This window comes from Lagopus muta, chromosome 4, assembly GCF_023343835.1.
Source record: "Lagopus muta isolate bLagMut1 chromosome 4, bLagMut1 primary, whole genome shotgun sequence".
In the NCBI taxonomy this organism is placed as follows: domain Eukaryota; kingdom Metazoa; phylum Chordata; class Aves; order Galliformes; family Phasianidae; genus Lagopus; species Lagopus muta.
In genome coordinates, this window is record NC_064436.1 from 44,517,701 (window position 1) to 44,544,081 (window position 26,381).

Genomic DNA, 26,381 nt, shown 5'->3' on the forward strand with positions numbered 1-26,381 from the left:
TAACAATGAACAGTGATTTTATCTAAAGATGTCACAATAGATAATATTATAAAAACAAAAAGGCCTGATGAAAACATGTTCTTTTTTACAGTCATTACAATGAACACCTGTAAGCTTCTTAATGGGTTTGCAGATGGTGCAGTCTGGGAAGGGGGAGTTTGCTAAATTACAATATTGTATTGACTTTATTCCTCATCTTCCTATTTTTCTCATAATGGTTGTATTGCCTTTATTTTTACCTATATGAACGTTCTTACTTTTACATAAACTCCTCATATAATATTGAATACATACAAAGTTATTTCTTATTGTGAAATTTATAATGTAACATTTGTTGGTTTAGGCACACGTAACTACCAGAGTACAATCAGTTAAAGGCTGAACATTCTGCTATTGGAAATCAAAGAAATCAATGGGCACCTAACGTTCAAAATATGTTGTTCCTATCTCCCTTGCAAAACCTTCTGTTGCGTAAAGCAGAGAAGAGACAGGCAAATTCTTGATTTTATGATGATTTTATATTGATTTTATAAGATAAAGCTTTTCAAATAACTAGTCAGATTTGGTGACTCTTCCATTTACCACAAAATTTCTGTTGTGTATTCAAGTTTTTTGGTTTTGCTTTTTCTTTAGAAAATTTCCTTGTTTACTTGCTGTGTTCCATCATGTGGGTTATTGGGGCAGAAATAATTGTGCATTCAAAGTAACAGGCATGTAACCTTCTAGAAGTAGAAACAGTCCCTTTCCTCCTTATCTAAATTACATATGCCAGTCACCCAGTTTTGCTTATACCCTACCACTTAGCAAATCCTACTACTCCTTCACTTCCAAAGTGACTGAAATAACTGTGATGTTCCTTTTGCAAACACTTCAGTTCCTATATTCCCTTTGTAAACACCTCAGTCCATTTTATTGTAGATATCTTTTGTCATCACTCTTCTTTTCTTTAAAGAGAAATTTGCCTACCTGTACTCCCGAAACAAAAGAGAATCTTCAAAAATCTACAATATATTAAACAATCCACTTGTATTATTTTTACATTAAAAAAATGCTCTCATAAAAAAGTGGTGCAATCAGATTATGAATAGTTGTTAAAGAGACATATCACCCAAAGTTTGCTATTGAGTTATCCCTTTCTCAGGATTTTCTGAATTTGTATTCCTCAACTAAAATAGGAAGAAAAAATAGTTCCTTCAAAATTTTCCTTTCAGGGATTTTCTCATTAATCTGACTCTTCTCATTTTGGCAAATGTTTTTATTTGTTCATTAATTCTCTCTCTCTTCCTTTTCTATTCTAAGAAAACACAGAATTCCTAATTTCTATGCTAAATTATTTGTATAGCTTGCTATTGCTTACTAGTTTTGAATTGTTTATTTAATTTTCTGAGAAACAATTCTGTTATCTAGTGTTTTCCCTTGTTTTACCAGCTAGTTACCTGTTGACTGAGAGAATAATTAGATAATTGACACAGCCTAAGGTGATTAACTTTGATTGTATAACTGTTATAGTGTTTCTTATGAAAGTTTATGGCCAGCATAGGAAGTATAGCATTTAAATTCCAATACGTTTCAAGTATAGGAATATAAACAATTTATCCTGAGTTGAAAGTGTAACTCATCTGTTATTTTTAGAGCTTTAAAACTGAGGTAAATTTGTGGTTTTCTAGTGCAGGTTGGTTATCTTGTACTTACCGCAGGGTAAAGGACCTCTTTCTACTGTGGACATTACCATGAATGTGGTAGGATGAGTAATGCCTGAGAGGCCATATGGCCTTAAGTGTCCTCCTGGCAAAGCATGTGAGAAAAGCCAAGAACCAGTCAGAAAACCAGCCACATTGCTCAAAACAGTTGAAATGTCCAGCTGGAATCTGAGTCTCATCCCTTCTCATAATTTACTGGGCAATGTGATCTTGTCTGTTTCTGTCTGTCTAATCTCTAGAAAAGTCTTAAAAACCATCTGGGCTATGAAAAGTTTTTTGTGCAGCTCACATAAGGTATGTTTAGTTATATTATTAATGGACTTAGCTGAGATATCGTGATAAACTACTACCATTAATTAGTTGTCTTGAAGTGTGGGATTAGGAAAATAAGAAGCTCTGAAAACTGGTCAAAACTTCTACCCTTTTGCCAACACTTTATTGGTCTTGCCAAAGTAGCCTTTTAAAGATTAACATGTTATTTGACTGAAATTCATCTCTTTTTTTTTTCTGCACTTCTCTGTTATAGTCAGCTGGCAATAATATAAAGCCTTCCACCTTGTTTGTTTTGCTTCAGCTTTGAAAGGTAGTAATAGTTAATGGACTAGTTAAAAAGAAAAAATGTTGCTAAAACTTGTCCAGTTTTTACTTCTGTTTCATTTGTAAGTTAGTTTCATGTATATTTGATATTCAACATGGGCTGTTGTGACTAACCTTTGCATTAACTCATTGGAAAATAATGCTTTTTTAAAACTTTCATTACATAATTAAGTCATGGAAGTATTAAATACACAATATCACCAATGGCTCATATTTCAATTTGCATTTGAGTAACAAGATCTATTTGAAAAAGTCACATATTTTACATAATATTTTAGAATGCTTTAAGTCATTCAGTCATTATTATTTTCAGCAATATTGGTCATATCTTAGTTATATGTGATGTGCAGACATAACACATCATTGCTATTTAATATTTAAAATATTCTATGATTCTAAATATAATCTTGCATCTTGCTTATGAACTCTCAGATGAACAGGTGCTATAAAAAGAGTGGTAAGCTTTTTTCTATTACTTATTAGGCCCAAATAGTAATCTTCTCTGATAAGCAGTGCCACTGTTTAACCTAGAAGCTCCTTCCTGTGTACAAGAGCATACAATGTCAGTTGATACATCAAGAATTCTGCATTTCCCCAGGAACGGAAATGCAAGCTGTAGTAAGATAGCATTTAAATTTTGTGCAATTTCAGCTTGGTACTTTCTGAGGTGAGAGCACATATTCGTTGTTGGTTCTAAACAGCAATAGCAAAGTTCTCTACTATGCATAAAAGATCCTTTATTTTTAACTAATATCTGTACTAGCACAAATCACACAGTCTTCACAAATCTTAAAAATAATAGTTTTCCTGATGAAATACTGAGTTCAGAAACTAAAACTTTTCTGTAGTAGTGCTTTGACTCAACTTCTTTTCTTTGCCTTTACCTGAGATCAGTAAATCTATTTTTACCTAGTATACAAAGTACAGATTATGTTAGTAGGTATCTGAAGATGCACTGATCAAATGAAAACAATATCGTTTGCTATCTGCAACTGACAAACAAAAAGAAAAACATGCACAGTTATTTTCATACTAGTCTGATACTTATCTTTATAATATTTGTGATATTTGCATATTCTGTTTTTGAAACACCAAATACCTGGTCTCCAGTGTGTTTTTCTTTCAGTAATCTAGATTTGATAAGAAAAGGCCAAGCACATGGAGGAAAAGATGCCTTCTCAAAGTCAGGATGAGTTCCTAAGGTTTGATAGCCTTAAAGTCATATGCAAGGAGGTTTATTTTACTTTTTCTTCTGCAGTTGTCCTTGGCTCTGTGCAGCACTTTTACGCAGCAACTTAAATATTGGCGTGCTATCACTACTCTCTTCATAAAAATCCTAAACACAGCATCATAAGAGCATCTAAAAGAAAATTAACTCTATACTAGCCAAAACCATTACATTATTCTATCTCATTGCATGTTAAATGTAAGGGTGAATATTTCCACTATTTCCAGATGAAAATTAGGAAAAAAAATGATATTCTGTATTTGTCCTTAAATATCTAAATTCTCAGTCTTTAAACAAAGAAAAAAAACTATTTTTCTGAATAGTGGACAGGCAATTCTGTGCAGTGGTTGGATTAAATGTAGAAGTGTTTGAGTGGAAAGAGGTCATTAATGGTTTGCATGGTGGTACAGAAGTGTTAGTGTTTAAATATTAATTCATTGCCATCTGTCATGCTGTTTTTACCCATGCACTGTTGGCCAATACAGAAAGCATAACTACTACCCAAATGTTCAGAGCAGGAAAAAGTAATTTCCTTTTATGAGAGAAAAATCTCCAAAGAAAAAAATAATAGGCATTATTCGTTGGTATCTAGGTTTTGAGGGATACAGCATATATCTTCAAAAGATGGCACTAATTATTTGTCCTAAGCTGTATTAACTGCTAATATATCATTTAACTGCAAAAGCATGTGCTGTGCATTTGTCTTGACATTCACAAGGCTGCTGCTATGTGCTAAGCATTATTAAATTACCTACAGCATCTGGCCCTTTAACAAGTCCCTGACAGGACATTAAGATTTTATTTTAACTCCCTTTTTTTTTTTTAAACTTTCCCTGATGTTCAGACAGCTCAATAATATTAGTAAGAATATATTATTCTAACTAGGAATGATTTAGGTGAAGAACAAAAAAAAAAAAGGACAAATAAATGTGAAGTCATTTTTAATTTAATTGAAAAAACATAAAAAATGAATAAATGAATGATGTTCAAATGATGTTCAAATAAGAAAGTCAATAGCATGCTGCTGTTGTTGAAGATGTTGAGTTAGCAGAAAGAGTTATCAAAAATATGGGTGAGGAGTAATTTCATTCAAGACTTGGAGTCATTGTTCAGCTTAGATTTTTAGCAGATGTCTTACTGAGTCATCTATGATAAATTAACCTCAATTTCTAACTTCAAAAGAGGTTTATATAAGTAGGTAGTAGGTGGTAAAGTTTGGAAATGTTTGTTACAGAAAATCACAAACCCCAGAGTATAAAGTCCTAGTTTACATCTATTACAAGACTATGGCATTTCCAGTTCTATGTTATCCCAATTATAGATTTTTAATTGTACCATCTCTAGATGTACAGGGTGTCTTGATAAAACTTATCTCAGACACAGAAAGGACTTTTAAATGCATACATAGTATAGACTTTTGAGATTTCTGTAACAAATTAATATACCTCTGAAAAGGTTTTTATTTTCCTTGGGTTATTCTTAGGAGATAAATACTGCAGTTGCAGCTGAATGATGAAAAGATGGCATTGTATGATTAGGGTTGATTAGCTAAGTATTCAGAAATTTCTTCTAGATTTCTTTCTGCCATGAAAAACTTTCAATAGATCTGATATTAATTAGTCACCTGGAATAGTCACTTCTCTTTGAATCTAACATCAGTTGCAGATCAAAGTAACACAGAGTGTATTTTACAAATCAAAACTAAGGACTGCATTTACCTTAAAAGAAGTTACTCCAACTTACAGTTTTAAAACTTCATGAGTTGTCATTGGTGAATATAAGGACAGATGATTTATTTGGAGAAGCTGTTTTGTTGCTTTTATCTCCCATGGGTTATCAAGGCATCTGGGATCCTAAAGTTGTTTCAGTTGACACTGAAAGTTCCTACCTATTTTGCTTCTAGAAAGGAGAAAGCAGTTTTCTGTTATGGAAGAGAATGCTGTGATGTCTCTGACATTCACCTATCTTTTAAGAAGGAAAGGGAAATCTGCTAATCATCTTCTTTAATTTGATCTTTTTGGATTTGTTTTTCTTCTGTTGTTTGTTTTACTCCATATTTTACTTTATGTGAGCTTTCATTTATACTACTTGTCATTTAAGTATACTAATGGGTCTGTAGATCATGAGGTGGAGAGAACCAACATCTGCCACTTCATATCCTAGAAGTGTCATTAGATTTGTTTTATTATTTTATGGAAAACTGAAAAGGAAATAAATGCTGTGGGAACTGCGAGGGGGGGAGGGGGGGGGAGGGTTACAAAAACAAAAACAAAAACAAAAACAAAAAAACCAAAAAAGCAACACTTTATATGGTTGCCCACAGCAGAAAACACGATACAGGGCATCACCAAGCAAAATATACATAACCACAAAATTTATGGGGAAGAGATTCACCTCTGCTGCTTGGGGAAATCTGAGCTGGGTAGAAAGCTGTGATGACTGTACGTGCCCACAGTACAGTGAAAGAAACCATTATCTGCTACCCAGGATTTGTGCTTCCATCTTCAAAGTTATATTTTAATTGTAATATTGACTTTGAAAAGCAAAACTTTAAAAACATGAATTTCAGTTCAGTTCACACAGTTTATGCTTGAAATTTTATCTGCATTTGTCTTAATGCTATTTACAGTATTATAACTCCCTGTATCCATATGCATCTGGTTTAATAATAGTTTCAATTATGAGTCTATTGCACAACAAGCATATGTTTATAACAGTATATGTGATATATGGACGTGTATAAAATATACATCATCTATATGCTTTAAATGAATTAAATTTTGCAGAATTGTAATTATTTAATTATTAAACTTTATAGAACTTAAACAGCAAGTAAATAATTCTTCCTGACACAAAACAGCAGAGACACAAAACTTGGTGTAGTTTTGTCTTAATTCAAATTAAATATATTAATTATATATTAAATATATAGAGAAGTAGACTACATATTCAGTTTGAAGTCCATTTATCAGTGCAGCCTGAAAGTTTTTTGGATGGTCAAATGTTTGATATAAGTTACATTTCAGTAAAGAATCTGGAACTTAGATTTTCTTCCATGTTTCTGTGAACTGATGTATTCATTATTAAAGGAGATACAGTCATCTGGATAATCTGAAAATAAGCATAGTGGATAGCTTGCTCTACAGGTTGGAGCTGTAAAATTTTAGGTTTGCTTTCTTCATACAGAGAGATGATTCTCTCTTTGTTGGTACTAGTATTAGAAATTCAGAAATTGTAGATTTGTAAAGTGTTTTTGGAAACATAGCAAGGTGCATTATGGCTGAGAAGATAAAACAATATTGTACTGCACATGCAACTGATTACTCTTATTTCAACTGGGAAATGAAAATGTAATGAAACAGAATTCCATTTTGATATCATTGATTACTCTGCAGGCAGTTTAACTTTTCCAAACCATTTCATAACAGTCACATCTGGTTCCACATCAAAGAGATTAAGTTAACATGTATTAATTTTTTTTTTTTGTAATCTCTCAAGTGGCTTGAATATACTAACCACTCTTCCAGCAGTAAGCAATACTAAGCGATACACTGTTAATACCTGATTGCAACATGAAGTAAAAGCATAAAAAACTAGAATTAATCTTGTAAGTTTGTAGTTTGGACTACCTGTATTTCTCAATAGAAAGATTATTTTTTTAATAGCTGATTTTGCAAAATAAGGCCTGATATTGCAGTTCTTCACCTCAAATTAGCTATCACATTTTTTTGTATTTCTTCTTATATATTTTGATACTTTCATATATTAAACTGAACATTGTTTATTTCATTCATTCATTGACAAAATGAAAGTAAACCAATGATTCAGATAAATAAAACTGAAATAATAAATGTGGATTTCTTTGTCACTGATGCCTTCTGCTAAATTTTTACCCATTTATACTGATAAGTTTCAGGTGTACATTTGAAATTTAATTAGGAATTAAAGAGAAAATTGTTAGATAATTATTTCCTGAAATCTTGAAATTTTTTTTATGCTAGTTATGCTTTATTCTGTTCATCACTTTAAAACACTACTTTCAGAATAAAGTATGCTTTCACTGATTAATAAAATAAAGTAATTTTAAAAAGTAATTTAGCAGACAAAACATGAAGAATAAGGATAATGCCTATATATTATGAAGCACTTGAGATTTGGTACATCCCATAGGTCTATTTGATTTCATAATTATTTTAGATCTTTTGAGCTTTGAGACATTTGGCACTTTTCTGTCATAGAATCTGAAATAAATTGTGATGTCTCCCTTTTTTGTTGTCACTCTTTTTTTTTTTATTCTGCTGTTCAAATTTGCAATAGAACTGAATGAGAAATATCATTATCCTCTGCACTGAGAATCTGATTTTCATGGTGTAGCCTCCTCTTTTATTTATCCTTTTCCCATTTGAAAGAAGCTGCACTTCAGGCTGAACTAACCTCTGAAAGCACTGTCTGAACTGACATTTCATTAAGTTCACAGAGTTTGAGTACATCATGAATTCTTGTGTTATCTTCAACATGATACTGAAATAGATGTTTTGCGCAGTTCTTTTAAATTTAATATTGGTGTAAAATAATGAAAAAGTTACTCTATGTATTAATTTAACATTACTTTACAATAAAAACTGTTTACCAGGCTTACAGAAAGGAAACTATTTTACAAAATCCTCATATATGCGTTTATGGTACTCTGTGCATACAGATGAATACTTTTGTTTTTACAAAATATCTTAGATAAACCATTCACTTTCCTTTCAGGAGCTGATGCTGTGGAGGCCCAGTGTAAGAGATTTGAAGTAAGGGCAAGTGAAGGTGGAAAAGTATTATTTTCTGCAGATGAAGATGAGATAGTCATTGGAGCTGACAGACTGAAGGTAACAGGTATGTTAATTGTAAGGTTTCTAAATGAATGTTAGTCCTCTCCCTCTCTTCTCATTCCCTTACTGACCAAAAGATATTGCAGAATTCAAAAGGTGAATTCCTACAAAGGCAGATTTGAATTTTAACTCTGCTTGACCAGCAAATGGTAAAAATTACCCTCAACACAGACATTTGGTTTTATATGTTACTGTTAATAAAGCATTTTTCTGTGGTTGCTATATCATCTGATTAGGTAATGCTGCTTCACAGTGGTAAAAGCTTTTGCTCTTTATCGTGATTTTGATAGTTCTGTATTTGAAATACCCGGTCCAACTTATGTGTGAATTAAGGGTATGTACTCTACTATACTTTAGAAGTCTTGACTGAATTGTAGTATGCAAAATACTTGTCTTGACTTCAACATTTGTTCAACAGAACAAAAATAAAATTGTCATTGATATTTTACTGTCATCATTACATGCATATATATATGGGTAAGTTACACGTTTGATATTAGACATGTGTTAACTTAAAAAAAAAAAAAGTTAGATTTGTTTCAAATAAATGCAAATGTTCCACTTTAAATCAACACCAGGAATAGGACAAAAGTACACTCAGGAAGGCCAGGGTCAAACAGAGACTGAATTTTCTTTATAAGCCTTAGAATAAATTAGATTGTTGCTTGCCAGTATTTGGGGGGTAAATTTTCTTACACAAAATCACAGAATTGCGGGGGTTGGAAGGGACCTCAAGAGATCATTGAGTGCAGTCCTTCTGCTAAAGCAGGTCCCCTACAATAAGTCACACAGGGTCTTGAATATCTCCATGGAAGGAAACTCCACAGCATCTCTTGACAACCTGTTCCAGTGCTCCAGTACTTACTCACTCTTCTCTGATCTCTGTTGATCTTCTCTGGCCACAGGATTTTTTCAGTACTAAACAAAAAGAACAAACTTTCACAAGCTGACAGTTTAGTGATGCCACAGTATCCAATACTAAATTGTATATATTGTCCGTATTTGTATTTATGAAAAGGATAAATGAGTGTTTGTTGAGTCAATGGCATTCTTTATAGTTAGTACATTTAAAATATTTGTTTTGTTTTAATAATAAAATGTAAGAGAATAATGAGAATAATGTGAGAGGAAGAAGATAGTCATTGGAACCCTATCAAGACTCATGCTCGATCAGAATTTTAAATAATGTGAAAGTTAATCTTAAACATACAGTTGACACAGCGGATTTCAAAGTGTCTACCATGTTACAAAATAAAATGTCTAACATATGGCACAGAGGATGAGATTTCCTGCCATTAAGAAATCTGATCATGTACTGTGGTTGTAATGACAGTGCACTGCTCAACTGATTTTAACTTCAAAGTAGTTTGAGTACTGACAGCACGTGTTGACTTCAGCGGTATTAGAAAGCAGAGGAACTAAAGTAAATTTGTTCAACGATGGTCAATATGGCATATAGAAGTGCTCTTTGTAAAAAGAACAGGATTTTATTCTTAACTTTTGCAATACACCTGGCTGTATGTACATTCATTTTAAGCACAAAAAAAAAAATAATAATAAAAAAGGAAAGTGTAGGTTAAGTTAATGCTGCTTTGGTATGCTTATCTGAGATTTGGGGATTACTATAAACCTGTCAATTCACACAAAAAATATTACTACTAGATTTGGTTTTTATTTTGTGGCTATGGTGAAAAATAAAAAAGCACTGACTTTGACATTAATTACTTCCACAATAGAAAATAAAGAAAATGAAATATATGAAAGATTTAGTCAGCTATTAGATATCACATAGAAAAGGATGGCCATTACCTAGAATCATAGAATTGCTCAGATTGGAAAAGACCTTAAATATCATCAAGTCCATCCGCAACCTAACCAAACCACTAACAACCCTCTGCTAAATCATGTCCCTGAGCACCACATCCAAACGGTTTTTAAACACATTCAGGGATGTTGACTCAACCACTTCCCTGGGGAGCCTATTCCAGTGCTTAACAACCGTTTCAGTAAAGTTTTTCATGATAACCCACATAAACTTACCTTGGTGCAACGTGAGACCACACTGAAAGATTTACTAGTTTCTGAGCAATTCTGTGTAGGTCTGAGAATTAAATACAAAGTATTTATTGTTAATTTTCAATTTACATGGCAGTTTGTTTAGAAAAATATGTGAAGGTATTTTTTAATTGCAAATTGAAAGAGTAATTTATTTTTTAAAATCCTTTGGAAATCATTAAGTATCTATTTGGAAATAACATAATGAAGTTGGGATCATTGATTCTAATCTCTGGTTAATCATCTTGTTGTCTTAATATCTTATAAAAAGGTTATTTTCAAAATTTTATACTTTAGATCAGTAGGGCCCAGTTTATGTTAATCCTTATGTCATTTTATTAGACAATAAAAATATCCTACAGGAGGAAGGGAAGAGTATAAGATAGAAGAGCATTTCTGACAGGCATACACTGAAAACCATTATATCCTAATTTCTCTATCTCTACAAAGCTTTTTGCATCAGAATTACTAATTTCTAGCAAAATGATTAAGCTGTAATGAGCTGTAAAATGCTTTACTGTTTACTTCTAGTCTAAAGCTAAAAAAAGCTAAAATTACTGAAAATAGATTTCCAGGAGGAAAATAAACATTGTACGATGCAGAGAAAACAAAATATGAGTATGAGAAAGCAATAATAACTGCCCTATCACACATCACAAACACAAATCTATTATAATGCAGTATAATATTTTTTTTCACTTTTTTTTTTTTTTTTTTTTTAACATGTCATATGATATGGGGCATCACTTTGGTCAGTTTAGTCCAACTTTCCTGTTCTGGTCCCCTCCCATCTTCTTGTGCTCCCACAGCCCACTTACAGGACAGTACACGAAACCAAGAAACTGAAACATTCCTGGCTCCATATAGCACTGTTCAGCAACAACTAAAACATCAGTGTGTTATCAACACTGTTTTTCTCCTAAAGCCAAAACACAGCATCATATGAGACGCTACAAAGAAAATCTGGCTGAAACCAGGACAAAAAACTTTCATGGTATGTGCACATTACTACAGATTGTCTTCTGACTTTTTTTTTTTTTTTTAAACAAATATGTAGGTACAGTTTAATAAGATGCACTAAATAAAGTATAGATAATGGTAGTAGGAGAAACACAAAGAAGAGGTGTAAAAACCTGCTATGAGGCTTCTCCCTTGTCAAATAGTGAAGTTATGTAGAAGGGTGGAAGAGAGGGAAGGAGAGTAGGAGACATTTTTCAGTTTTGGTGGAAACATTCTCACATTAATAACAGGACAGATGTGGGTTAAATCTACTTTTACACCAGAGTAGTGTCAGGGAAAAATCTGTGATATTCTGCACATATTTTCATTACATGAGAATTTATAAGGAGTTCAGCATGGCTTTGATCAAAGTTACGTCCTTCATTGGAAGAAAGATCAGAGCCTTGATGTATCAAGGAAACTCCAGAATGTTCTTCCACACTTTTACTCTAATAATGTTCTAATAATATCCAAGATTGACATGTAGATGAGCGTGTCACTACCTCAGTTTTGATTTTAAGATTATGTTTAGGATTGTGAGTCTGTAGTAAAGTCTTCCAAAGTAGTTAAAATGAAATTCTGAAGTAGAAATATGGGCTATGGCTATAAAAGATAGTATGACAAAAATATGGGGAAATATATATGAATTACAAATTAGATTGACAGAGCAGAATTAAAATATTTATAACAAGTACTGAAATGTAGAAAAATAAATGCTTATTTGATGTACATTCTTATGACAGCAGATATATATTTAGCTCCTTCAGAGTCTGACTAGGAATTGTAGTATGAAGAGGAGAAAAGATCTTGGATTTGCCATGTTCTCATTTAGGACAAATAGAGTGTGGATTGTGAAGTTGCAAGAGATGAAGGGAAGCACTAAATCACTTTAATCTCACTTAGACAAGTTATAAGTGATCATAGTAAAATTACTGTATTTGATGTCGCAGTAAAAACAAGCCTTTGAATAGATGTACTAAACTCTCAAGATCTTGAACTCTGAATGAACCAGGATTCTTACATCAGCATTTGTCAGTAACAAAAATGCATTATATATATATAGCTTCTGTGGTTCCCAAATGATGAGTAAATAATGTGTAATTCAAAATGTACTGAGTGAATAAGATTTCTGATGAGCTTATTTAGATGTCAGGGAATCACTTAATGTCCAGAATTTTCTGCAGAAGAGCACTGATTACCATTACAGGAATCTAGCCAATTACAACAGAGCAGCTTTTCAGGGCACTCTTCTTGAGAAGCATCCTTGGAGTTGATTACAAGGTTGTATATGTGAGTGCCAAGCTATCTCTGAACTGGAAGTTTTGTGGGCAGGTTAAAAGTAGTGAACCTAAATAAATAAATTTCTTATACAGGACATTGCACAGATACATTTATGTCTTCTTGTTAAGCATGGAATATGTCCCCAGTCAGTTCAGATTACAAGCCGTATGTGCTTACATCAGCCTGCAGGTGAAATATGTCGGTTGTTGGAGGGCTGCAGTTATCTAAGCATAATGGCAGTTGGTTTGCAAGGAGAAGGTTTTGAATTTTGACAGTTTCAGAAAAACATGCTGAGGAACATAGTGACTGGGCTATGAATGTATGCACAGAGAAAGAAGCCTTAATTAAAGAAGTTTCTCTGCAAGTGAGTAGACTCGAAAGAAGAAAAATGTGTAGAAGTTTCTGTAGTCCTGCTAGCCCAGGAAAATATATTTAGTTTGCTCCAGCATTCCACTGGGAAGTTCTTAAGATAATTGTGCCCTACAACCAGAGATGTAGAGAGAGACTGCATACTCAGACAAGAGAATGGAAAGATTAATAAAGAAAGACATAAATAGAATCCTAGCAAAATCATGCTCTTCTGATGTTTCTTCTTTTTTTTTCTTTCTCTTTTTGTAGAGCAGTGGTGATATCATGCATTATAAGAAAAGACATATTTGTATCCCTTTCTCTCCTTCTGGGCTATCATCTGTTCAGTATTTTTTTTCAATAGATCTTATGTTTTCAAGATGCTTATCAACTTTTTGAGCTGTTCCTTCAGAGCATAGCCACCAGCTTCTCAAAGTCAGTGAAGAGACTATTTGCTCTCCTCTGGTACAGAACTGTGTTGATCAAAAGACTGATTATAACTTCCAGATTTAAACTGTTTTCCTGGTGAAACCTTTCATACCAAGACTAAGATATTAGATTTTGTAGCAAATCTAAGAATAAGCATTTTTAGGAAAAATTTCTGATGTTTGCTTCATATCCCTAGTCATATTTCACATTCCTCAATGAATGACAGTGCCAGCGTTCAGATGTATAATTCAAAGCATTTCTAGTTTTTAGAAGACAATTGCATGATACCAGGAAAGTTTCCATGATCTATAGAAGCATTGGAGCCCAGCAGAAAATAAACCCATTATTAGTAAGATGAGCTAATTCTTAGTCCAAACCAACTTGTTTTGAATCAAACAGTAAACATTCAGAAGGGTTTGATACAGGAAGTGTATCCTTTGGATATAATTGGATTCTGATTTTGTATTAAAATTCTAATTCTTATAAAATAAATGAGCTAAACTTTTGACACTTACATGCCCTCGGGCTTTGGTAGATTTGAAAATACACATTTAAATTACAGCAATCAGTCCAATCTCTATTTTTAAGACATAGCTATTCATAAGAGAGAAGGGTGAATCTAAAAGGAGCTCCTGTATTCTCACTTCTTTTTTCTTAAAATACTTGCTTGTAACATATTACTGCCTGGAAACAAAATGCTTTTGTTGGAGACAAGGGTCAGGCCGTAAAGCACAGTAGGATTTAGGTTCAACAGAGGATATTTTTCTCCAAATACCTATGCTATAATGATACTGCAGGCCAAAAATACCTTGATTATTCCTATTACACTTTTCTAGCTAAAAGCTGAGAAGATGAGCTCATTCAGATTTCAGTTTGTCACACCTTCTAAACAGGAGGAATGCTTTTATGTTTCAGAAAATATCAGCATCTGACTTAAAAATAAAAATAAAAATAAAAATAAAAATAAAAATAAAAATAAAAATAAAAAAATACACAGTAGTTCCTCTTACTGCGAGAGCTGTAACACATCAGAACTGCATTTAATTTTCTCTGAATCCCGTGTGAAACCACTACTGACTTCTTCAGTTTTATCTGATCTTAAGGTGAAATTTTTACCCAACTTTCACTATGAGCTAATGCATTTAATAGACATAAATGACATGCATCATACTTACAAAACTTTTGTCAATGAACTAAACATGGAAATCATTTAAAATCTAAGTTTAGGTAGAAATAGCAAGAGGAATATAGAAATTTAGCTTAATTTTAAACCAAAGACAGAAATATAGGACACTGGGAATATTCTGTTATTGAATGAGCACATTTTTCTGCCCTCAGAGTTTATTTATATTTTTTACTTTAAATATTCAAAACATGGCATAGTACTGCAGTGTGACCCAAAATTTTTCTTCCTTCTGAGATGGAAAATGTTACCAACATAGGCTGTAATTTGTATTTCTGACTTTGGATAAGACACGTTGCATTACATTATTCAAGTATTCACAAGGAGATACTGCATGAATACCTGACAAAGGTTTATTCAGAGAAGTTAGCAGCTTTCCACCACACTGGACTTCGCTGTTACCCGTAGAGCTATTTATAAACCAGGTAGGCAGGCAAACCTATGAAGAATGTAGATTCAAATCATTTCTGCTCTGCAATACGTCTCAAAGCTTATACATAGCAAACTCTGTAAGCTAGGAATAATTTCACCCATAGGAAGCCACTCCAGAAAAAAAATAAATCACCCACAGACATATGGCCTGCAGCCTTCAGCCTACATTGAGAATTTAAATTCCTATCCTCATTGTGGCTAATGACAAGTTTACATTTCACAGTGTCTGACAGCATTACATTCAGCACACCAAGATACAAGCATTATAAGCCATCATTTTAGCTAAAAAAAAATAGAAAAAGCATTTACATTTGAATTAGAAGTATGTAGGTCACTCCAAAAGTAAAGCTTATAAATATCTAATGAGTGGGAGTCAAGTGGATGGCGCTAGGCTCTTTTCAGTAGTGCCCAGCAACAAATCAAGTGGCAATTGGCACAGTCTGGAACACAGGAAGTTCCATACATGAGGTAAAAACTTTATTCTGTTGAGTGGGACAGAACTGCAATGAGCTATCCAGAGTTTATGGAGTCTCCTTCTCTGGAAGGAGAAATTCAAAGCCTTCCTGGACACTTTTCTGTGCACCCCCCTTGTTAGGGAATCTTCTTTAGCAGGGCTGAAGAAACTAAAGGACTGGTGGTCCCTTCCAACCCCTGTGATTCTGCCAGGGGTTGGATCTTATCTAGGAATAATCTAGGAATTCCTAATCTAGGAATCTTTGACAGCATAGTGTGTAAGATTATCACCAAGCTCAGAGAAGTTTCTAATAATAGAGCTAATGCACTTTTTCAAAGTTGTGTTCAGCTGTTCCAATGTACGAATGTGTGAGTTTTCAGTTGTGAAGCTTCTGTGAATAAGGTACATGTCTCTTGTATTTAACTGTGATTTCAATTTCAGTAAATAATTAATGGTAATACTTTGGTCATGATTACTTTGTTCTGACCTGCTAGGATTTGAAATCCAAGCTGTTTTGACATGCATCAGAAGTGTGTTTGTTTCATTATTGGATATACTTAGTTCTTGGAATTTAGTTGCATATGCAGCACTTAGAATAAAAATTGCGAGATACTGTCATAATTTCAAAACATCACAGTAGCAATCAATCTTGTCAGTAAATTCATTTTCTGAAAGCAAGCATAAAAGAAATTATTTTTCTTCATCTTGCTTACTCCCACCAAGCGGAATTCAAAATGGAACTTTAAATCAGTTTAAGGTTTTCCTTCTAATTGTATAGGACCAAGAATGAGCCCTGAACAAATACGTTAAATTGTCACTTAAGTTCAAAGCACTGTATTTAATTTGGACTCATTAATGAAGTAGTCAGTATTTTTGCAGTCTTTTTTTTTTTTTTTTCATGCAACTATGAATTACATATGTTTTTGTAATATGCATTTTTTCTCCTTCATGGTATGTCATTACAGTTGTCTCATTGGTTTAAGCACATTTATTATTTCCAGAGCTCCATTATTCATTCTTTGGATTTGAATCTGCATAGCCAATAGCTAAGCATTCTGGCACCAATCCTTCAATGCATATGTGCTAGAATTTTGGTCCTCTGAGTTATGAGACTGGAACTAAAATATGAGCAACTTCACAACACTGGAATAATTTATAGCTGTTAGAATCTTGGACTGTGGCTTGAGTCACTTAGTTTTCTTTCTGCAGTAATTATCATCGTTATTCTATTTTAATTTATAAATAATTTAGAAAAGACCTCTTCCTATTCAGTATTTAAATTCCTTGGAAAAAATGTATCTTTTACTTTCCTTCTTTACATATAAATGAATCTACTTTCACTAGCAAGTATTTTATGCTTAGCATGTTTCTAAAATTCACTCTCATTGATTTCACTGACTGCTATTTCTGATCTTAGTTAGTTTTTAAATTATCAATTCACGTAGTACAATTCTGCATAGCACGCACAGTCATGAGCTCACAAATGTCTTTCAGCCAAAATGTCATTTAACTCAGGTAGAGAGTTTTTCCCTTAAGACTTTTGCTGCCATTATTCTAAAACCATCTGATAAAGTCTGATAGAAGTGATGGCAAGTGCTACAGGTTACATCTCTTACAGTGTGACTAGAAATAGTGATCTTTCATGTCCTTTCTCTTCATTGCTTTCTGCGGAGCAAGTTATGGTTGTCAAAGGTCTACATACAGCAACACGTAAAGCTTTCGAAGTACCAGGCTACCTCATACCAAAGTGCAAGATGAATCCAAGATAAACAAAGCAAAATACTAGTGGTAGCAGAATTTGAAAATATATTTTCCCATAAACTGGGAAAAGGCACGAGTTTGAATTGATAGTTTCATCTGAAAGAATTTTCTCATTAAACATCAGAGGGAAACATATTTTCTTGAAATATTTATTTTCATATCAAGTGAACAAGCTACATTATTTTTGCTATTTTTATCTTAGCAGCATTATCAAGTGATGGACAATTTTTAAAATGTGTTTTTACAGTCTCAGTGTGGAGTAGAGAAAACCCAATAGACAAAGCACGCTGTGCAGAAAGAATGTTTGCCAACGAATTTGTTTCATGTTTAAGCTGTCATGACTGCTTTCTGGCTTTTTATACTTACAGTGTTTTTTTCTTCTCACGGTCATCCCTTGTCTTGTCTACCTAGTTTATATTTAGATTTAGGAATAAAACAAAAAATCAATTACAGCTTCTGAACTTAAAGATTTAATGAAAATAGTCTTTTTTTCCTCAAGACAACAAAACTCAGAATAATGTAATGTTGGTAAAGTATTAATGTGAAAAATTAGTAGAAATGTTAAGAGGAACTTCTAATGAAAAACAGAGAAAGGAATAGAGGGGGTATCCTACAGAAAGACAAAACAAATCCACAAAAAACACAAAACCAACCAAAACTGCTTCCTATCTAAGATGTCTGAAAGGTAAGGCAAGAGTAAAAGAGTAGAAAGGTTGAATATAAAGGAAATAAATTTATTTGGAAGTCTTAAGATCATGAGAACAGAGATCTTTCCAAATAAGGATATAAAAGCCGAACGACTGGATTGCTAAACATCGTGATAGACTGTTAACTGGATGGTGCAGAAAAATCTCTCAGGTATAGTTTGAAGTGCAGGACAAATTCTGTTTTGTCTCTTACAGCACCTCTGAACTTGGTCTTTTGTGGACAGCTGGACACCAGAAATATTTTATTTCTGTAATTTTAAGTGCTAAATTGAAGAAGTGTTTTGATTCAAGACAGGTGTCAAATAGCATGATATTCTGTGCCACAGAAATGACAGTTCTGGTACCTGATGTTCAGTATCTATTCTGGAAGTGCCTAAATGTAGTACAGTTTGATTTTTAGGAGAACATAAACAAAAGGTGTCTTAGCTGGGACAGAATCGATTTTTCCTTCATAATGTCTGCTATGATATTATGTTACGACTGTAGGAAAAAACAATGGACATTTCAAATTCTCAGCTTTTCATACTGTCCTGCCACTGATTGAGCAAGGGGACACAAGAAGCTGGGAGGGGACAAAAGCAGGAAAGCTGGCCTGAACAGGCCAAAGAGATACTCCAAACGCATATGACTTGAAAAAGCTTGAAAACAATGGAGATTTGTCTGAGCAGGAAGCCACTGATTTTTGATTGGCTGGGCATTGGTCAGTGGATGTTGAGTAATTGCTTATGCATCATATATCTTGTATATATATATATAAAAATTGTAACTGTTAGCTTTTTCTCCTCTTCTTTTTTCTGTCTTGATACATAGTTTTGATCTCAACCTATGAGCCCTACTTTGTTTTGTTTTGTTTGTTTGTTATGTTGTGTGTGTTTTGTTTTGTTTTGTTTTTGTGGTGCTGAACTTCCTGGATTTAAACCACAAAATGAGGTTTCAATGGCTGCTAACCATTCAGAATTTTGATGCAGAAGCCTCCCTGTGCTGACTTTAGACTGACATTCCTTAGCAGCAAGGCAATTAAAAGTACTTAAACCTTCTGATAAATTATGGCAGGTATATGGCAGAGTGATTTAGTCCATTCTGACTCACCAACAGTAAAAGGGCAAACACCAGACTAGTGTTATGCCACAAGACTCGCAGGAAAGCTAGACTGTTAAGAGGTTTGCCAGATAATCTGAATTGTGGTTGTAATCCAGCACCTGATAACTTCTCCATGGTGACTGTTAGTAGGAGCAGTGACAAACTACTCTGTGACCAGTTCAGTGCCATCTTGAAAATGGAGACCTACCTGTAAGTTACTGCCATATAGCTTTTTCCAACAGTATCTCTAAGGTATGTGGCAACTCCCTTGTCCTTGACTGAAAAAATGTTCAAGTCTTACCATGAGAAAACTTAGGTAACTTGGCCAACTTTAGTGTACTGCAATATGCAACGATAACTTGTCCTTTGCAGAAAACATGCTATTTTTGCAGTGATTAATACAGATCTTACATCCGCATGTCTGCTAATATGGGCCTTTGCTAGTATACAGTCATTGCATTTAATGGACGAAATACACCTGCATCCATTTTGTTGCTAACTTGAAAGGCTTGTTTCACTGTTACGCTGACTTGAAGGTGGGAATGTTCTTAAAAAGACAACAGTATTGTTATGCATTCACCTTCTCCCAAATAAGCGGAGAATTTCTGTTTGAAAATGCAGCCAAGGCATATCTAAGTAAGTCATTTACTCATTTGCCAGGCTGGAATGTGTTGTATTCAGCCGAATAATTTTCTTCTAGAGAGGAACAAAAAACATCAGTAAAGCACAGGAATAAAAAGAAGTCATAATATGTGATAATCAAGATAACTAGATAGAAATTAGATAGAACTGACATTATATTTCTCATATTTCTCAAAAATATAAATTATGACTTCTAGTATTTTAAGATGCTAACATTTGTTTCATTTTGATTAAACAGGCACAAAATATGCTAATGCTTCTCTATTTCAACATTATTAAAGTACATATAAATGCTTCTCTATTTCAACATTATTAAAGTACGTATGAGGATTCTTCTCGCACTTTCATATTTTCAGAAATTCTAAAATATTTCAAGTCATTTTTGCAGTAACTTTTTAAATATATAGTATATACTCCTATACAATTGATATTTTCTATGTGTATTAATGCCCTCTACAGGATAAACAAATGTGTTTTCTAAATATTTGATTACCATTTATCAATGGCACTCTAATTGCTATGTAGTAAAAAAGATATAGTAGATCTATTTTTAAAACCTGGATAGTAGCTCTACTGCTTCATGGTTTCCTTTTGCATAAATAAAACCCAAGTAAATTGTAAGAACAGAGCAGTAATTATCACATAAATGTAAGAACTTTTCATTATGCTGTAGTAATGGTAATGTACAGAGCAGAAGTGAATGCCTATTGGAAATGCATACAAAAAAGCTTCCTTTGGAAATGTTCTTTCTCACATGTTGTAAATTCTTCTATCAAATCTCTATTCTTATATGTTGTCAGGTGTGAACAATATTTAGAAAAGTGATGATGCTGGAGTCATACTCACGTTCTGCAGCACAGAGTCCAATATCTTGAGATTGGGTTTTTTAAACCTCCACTGCAGAACATAAAATCTCACTTGTTAGTAGATAGTGCTAGTATCTCAGAAAAGTGGAAGAATGACTGAAGGTAGAGACAGCAAGAAGTATAGAAATCAGAACAGTATAGATAATTGGGATCATATAAGTTAAGTCTTGGACATTTTTATATTTTTGTAATTTTGTACAGTTTTGGTGGCAGACAGAATATATAATTCAGATTCCAGTTTTTAGTAACACTATTTGCAAATATCAGCTGTTCATCAGTCAACCTGGATCCTCATTCAAAAAGGAGTAATTTTTGATCTAAAGTGGAAAATGGTGATGATCACCTGAAAGATCTTTGTTATTTTTGTGCATTTTTTTGCATGCAAAGAGCTAAGAAAGGGCAGAGCCAGAAAACAGTACTTTTGATAATATTTTTCCACCAAGTTAAAATTATTAAATAACTGAGATATAGTCACTTTAGAACTTGAGCAAGCTGTATTAACATTCCTGGTTATATAGTTGAGAAGCAGTACGCAATGAGATTTTTTAAGAAAGTTCAAAATTGGAGAATATCACTAGTTGCTCTTGAAACCAGGAGAGAAATAGCTTTCTCATTCACACATTTACCTTTGCAGGATTCCAGCTTTTCCTTAATATTCCATACAAATGCAACACTTTACTTCTAGTGAAAATAAAGTTGAAATGTTTAGATAATTTGAGTAGACTTAAAGTTAAAGCCTTCATTTTGTGTGTGAGACATCCAAGTTCATATCCCATTCTTTCATATCCTAGGTGAGTCCACTGGTTATTGAGCTATTGACTATTCGATCATCCTCATTTATTGATTCATTCATTTTTCAACAAGGAAACAGCAATTCTAATTTGTCCCTGATTAAGTATTTATTAGAGTATAAGCCTAGGCTTTACACAACTTAGGGATAACTACTAAAACCAACTGAAAACAATCTCCTTTTTTTGATCAATTAAATACACGAATAATACAGTTTAAAATTCAGTATTTTGAATGCTGACAAGGACAACTCCAACTGTTTTCCACTGCTGTGAATCCTGAAACCTTTGCATGATCTTAAGAAAGCAAACAATCAAACAAAAACAAAACAAAACAAAAGAAAACAAAAAGAAAAAAACAAAAAAAAAAAAAACAACAACAAAACCCAACAAGAAAAACAGCACACATCAGATCCAGACTGTCATTTCTATTTAGGAAGATAAGTAAGATAAGTTATTTTTGTTTGTTTGTATTTTTTTAGTAATTATGATTAAATTTAAATATAAGGTTTTTATCTGTGTAATATGTCTAGCTTTTGTCGCCTTTCAAGAAAACTATCTATTCAAGCAGAAAATGGTTGTTGTCAATCCTTTCTAATTTTCATATTTATCTCCATCATGTATTGTATATGAAAAATAAGAATTCAATTATGTAATTCCCATGCTAATTTCATTTTTTTTAGATTGATTCACTTTTTTAGCATATTAAACTATATAAAGTGTTGGCCAAACATAGATTTTGATTGTCAACTTTCAAGCAAGTATGTATTAAGTTAACTTAATATACAGACATAATATAGTTTAATTTGCACTGCAAGATCTACCTAAGTTTACTGCCCACCACTAGGACAAAATTTAGAAAGTATTTGTACTCAGTTCAAGTTACAATAATTTTAGAAGATTTTTTTGCAATTTAACAAGTATTCACTGGAGTGTGGATTTGCTTTGATCAAAATTTATTACACTGAAGACAATTAATTTATTGAAGAAGTTACATTTCTTACCTAGATTAAAGGCTTAGTACAAGTCTTTACTTAAGTAAGGTTTCTATATAGAAAATATACATCAAACATTAGTTGTGTTCAAGGTCCTTCAGTAAATCTAAATCATTCATTTCACAAATTACTTTTAAACAATGTCTTATCTCTGAAGCCTTTAATTACCAAGTGCCAGTGCTTTAGTTTACATGTGAACAGCTGCATCTAGAGTCAGATGCCTAAGTACTGCATCTGTCTGCCTGAATTAGACCTCTAGTGTGCCCATATCAAAATCATACCTGGAACCTTTGCTTTTTAGTCTTAGTCAGTTTTGCTGCTCAGAGACTGAGAAAATTGTGCCAAATACATTGCCATAGAACAACCCTACCTGCTTTCATTCTAGTTCTGTATGTTTCTATAGGAAAAATCCAGTTTCATCGTGCTCTTTTATATATATATATATTAGAAGTACTTAGTTAAATTACATTTCAAACCATTTATTAAAATTGAAAACCTTGAAGAGCTACACAATCAGCATGTGGTCCAAAGCATTCTGATTCCTTTGGTTCTCTAGTTTGCACAAGTGTAATAACTGAACTTTTAATGAAGAAAGTGATCTTTCTATGATTATTAATCTGTCTAGATGAATATTTCTGGGATTCATTTTCAGTCTGGCAGTGATCAACCTTTCCAGTGTCTTATTGGTGAACAATAGCTGAGTAATCCCACAAAGATACTTTTAAAGTTTTGCTATGTACACATGGTAAAAGAATTAAGAACTGAACTTTTTAATAGCAGTTAAACTTTTAGAATATAAGGTCTGTTTTCAAGGTCCCTGCAGTGGTAAAGCAATCTTGATTAAGTACTCATATTTTTCAGTGAAATTGGTGGTTAGTTTAACTTAATGAATTTGTGATGAGTTAAATGGCAAGTCTCAAAGATGACAAATAATTTACAAATTATTCTTTAAAATCTGTAACTCAGGAAAAATTGGCATTAGAGTCTAGCACTTGCCAAATTGTTGCACTTTATCATATTCACTTGTTGTTTCCAAAAAGCCTAGGGAAAAATCAAGGCAATAAGATTCAACAGCGCCTGTAATAATGCAATGCTATATAATCTGAGCACATCAAAATGCTATACAAATCCACTGTCAGTACATTTGAGGTGATTTGCTTGCAAGAATAATGTGAGTGGGATAATGTTAATATGCAGTGGATTTTTCTCAGCAATATAATTTATTAGTTTTTGTTTCTTGACTCATCAGTTCTCTAGCCTATATTCTTTTTGCAGAGTGTATAGGCTGTTTTTTTCACGCCTTTCAGTTATTAAGTCATTAAAAAGTTCCAGTGTTGTTCTGTGAGCTAACTCATAAATCAAGGATCATTTGCTTGTTACATAAATGACAACACTGCCACCATGTAACATATATAAGTGATTATAAATCCAGCACCAAGTACCAACAATGTAATTCTATTCTTTTTATGAAAGTCATCACTTCCCAAAGGCTGAATTTCAGTAACCAGTAAATGGAGCAGAAATTAGTAGTTTACACCAGTCTCTGTGAATTCTGACTGTTCAGTTCCAGTTTCAATGGGAGTGTATTAATAGTTTTGCTTGTACTGATGGGATAACTTTGATCTGCTTTGTGTTTAAAAAAAAAAAAGGAAGAAAGAAAAGCAAAAGTGTATTTTAAACATCTACTGTGTATAGAACTGCTATGCTCTAAGAAATTTTTCTTAATATACAGAAATGTACTTCTGGCATTTCTGCAGAAAACTATGGAGGCTGTTCTTTGACCAGTAGTTTGCAGTCACAGATTTTTCTCCCTTAGCAAAGTCTTTACTTAACTCATTCTTTCCAATGGAAGCTGGAAGTTGGAGTAATTTTATTCAGTTAAACTTACATTTTTGATTTTACATCCTTTGCACATACTCAGCGCCCTTGCTATTTTATTTCCTACTTTCTTTAGCAATTCATTCTAACTCACATTCCTTTGAGTTCAGTTCCCTAACTACTTCCTTTTGAGATACATTTGAAAGGGCTTGAAGGTTCAAGTCTTTTCTCTTTATCTTAATCTCTGTCTAGAATTTGACTCATCTCAAAGTAGGTCTTGGCTATGATTCTGTAAGTCTGGGAATATAATTATAGTATTATTTAGTCATTTCTGTAAAAAATAAGCATTTTAGTATTGCAAGCAACTAAACACCTAAAATACATTTCTTCCATTAAAAAGTCATGTTATTCACTTTGAATCCTGATTTGTATTGTTATATAAGTATTATTCTCACACACACACAAAAAAAAAATCATGTTTTTCTATCACCATTTCCTCAATAATGCTGAACTGCATGATCTAACTTCCTGTTGGAGCAGTATAAAAGCAGATTTGCCATATAATAAATCACAAAGTAAAGAGCACCTTCCTATAGTTTTTTCTAATGTTCTGTATTTTTAAGTAATGCTGATCCATGTCACCCATTTGTTCTACAGTCCCGTTCCATTTTTCTTGATCCGACTGTTTAACTGCAGTAAATTCTGGTTATTTCTCATTTTCCTTCCTAAAAATGAGATAAGTTTCCTGCATTTCTTCCAGTGTAAAGTATAAGGGAGATGTTCCTTTAACTTCCTAGGTGAGAGCTTATTTTTTGAGCATAAAGTATTTACCATGGGAACATTATCAGATCTGGTGGCGAATGAGTAGAAAAAAAGAAGTGGGATTATGTATTCATATAGTACAGTCTGCTTGAACAAGACCATCTTTCTTTCCAAATTTCAGTTGTGTAAGGTGGGAAAATGGCTTCTAATTTTAAACAACCACTGCTGAATATAAAAAATGTTAGCAGTAGCTTAGAAAAAGCTGTCGTATATTTTCTTATCAGTTTTTGCCAATTATCTCTGGCACTTCCAATTGATTTGGTGCCTGACCCATCACTATTCTATCTTAGCATTAATTCTCCTCTTTCAAATGTTAGAGAAGTGATTTTCTTGGAAGGCTGACATTCTGCTCAGTTATTTGTATCTTCATATCCCATTTCCACCTTGAAAAATACAAAAAACCGTTGGCCTTGTAAATATTCAGTTTTGCTGATTAAAGAGTTGAATGGGATCTAGAACCACTCTGATGCTCCAACTCCATTGGAATTTTTATATGCTATTATAGATGGGATTTCAGTTTGGAGTAAAAGGAATTCGGGCTATATAAACGTGCTACTCCTGTCTCTTGAAGGTAGCAAAATTGCCAGTAAAGGTTCAAAAAGAAGATTCTACATAGTTCCTATATGAATACTTTTATATATGAAGAAATGCTTCTTTTTTTCCTGCCTGTGGTTCCGCAGAACACTCAGCATTGTTTGTTTATAGCACACAGATTTGCTTCTTTTCTTGTGACATCTTCAAAGCTTCAGTTGTAATGAAATTGCTTTCAGGATGCTTTGCTAAGATACTTTTAAAATATGCATTGTTTTCTGGAGATAAAACCCTAAATCTTCGTTTCTTTCAGAACTCACTCCTTCCTCTCTTGAATTCTCTCTACCAGTAGAGTATTTGATGATGAAGATTTTTTTTTTTAATTTTATTTATGAAAATGGATCTTAGAAGATGAATAATAATGACAATTTTCTGACTTATGTACTTTCACATTTATTTATATTCTGGGACTTATTGTTCAGGACATTTTCTCTTAAATACTGTAAAGCTATATTGATTAAATATTCTGTGGTTCTACTTACAGATCCTGGTAGGTTTAATTTTCTAAAGGTTAGTGTCACTCCAGTTTATAGGAGGGAGAATCTCTTACAAGGTTATTCATTAATTGCCAAAATTTCTAAACATCTACCTCAATTAAAAACCAAAATATCTGTTGTGAAATATTAAAATAATTTAAAATATTGTATTTAAAATTTTGAAACAATTAGAGAAGCATTGGTCATACTGACCATTATTTATGCAGCCATTAAGAGATATTGTTTGTATATTCT

General features: G+C 33.0%; 1 protein-coding gene across 3 annotated transcripts in view; it reads left to right on the forward strand.

Annotated features, from left to right (window-relative positions):
- SGCZ (sarcoglycan zeta) overlaps positions 1–26,381 on the forward strand; it is a 339,073-nt gene that overhangs the window by 279,809 nt on the left and 32,883 nt on the right. For all 3 annotated transcript variants that reach the window (XM_048942322.1, XM_048942323.1, XM_048942324.1), the window contains one exon: positions 8,281–8,403. In XM_048942322.1, the coding sequence (XP_048798279.1) occupies positions 8,281–8,403 (123 nt within the window). The remainder of the gene's footprint in view (positions 1–8,280; positions 8,404–26,381) is intronic.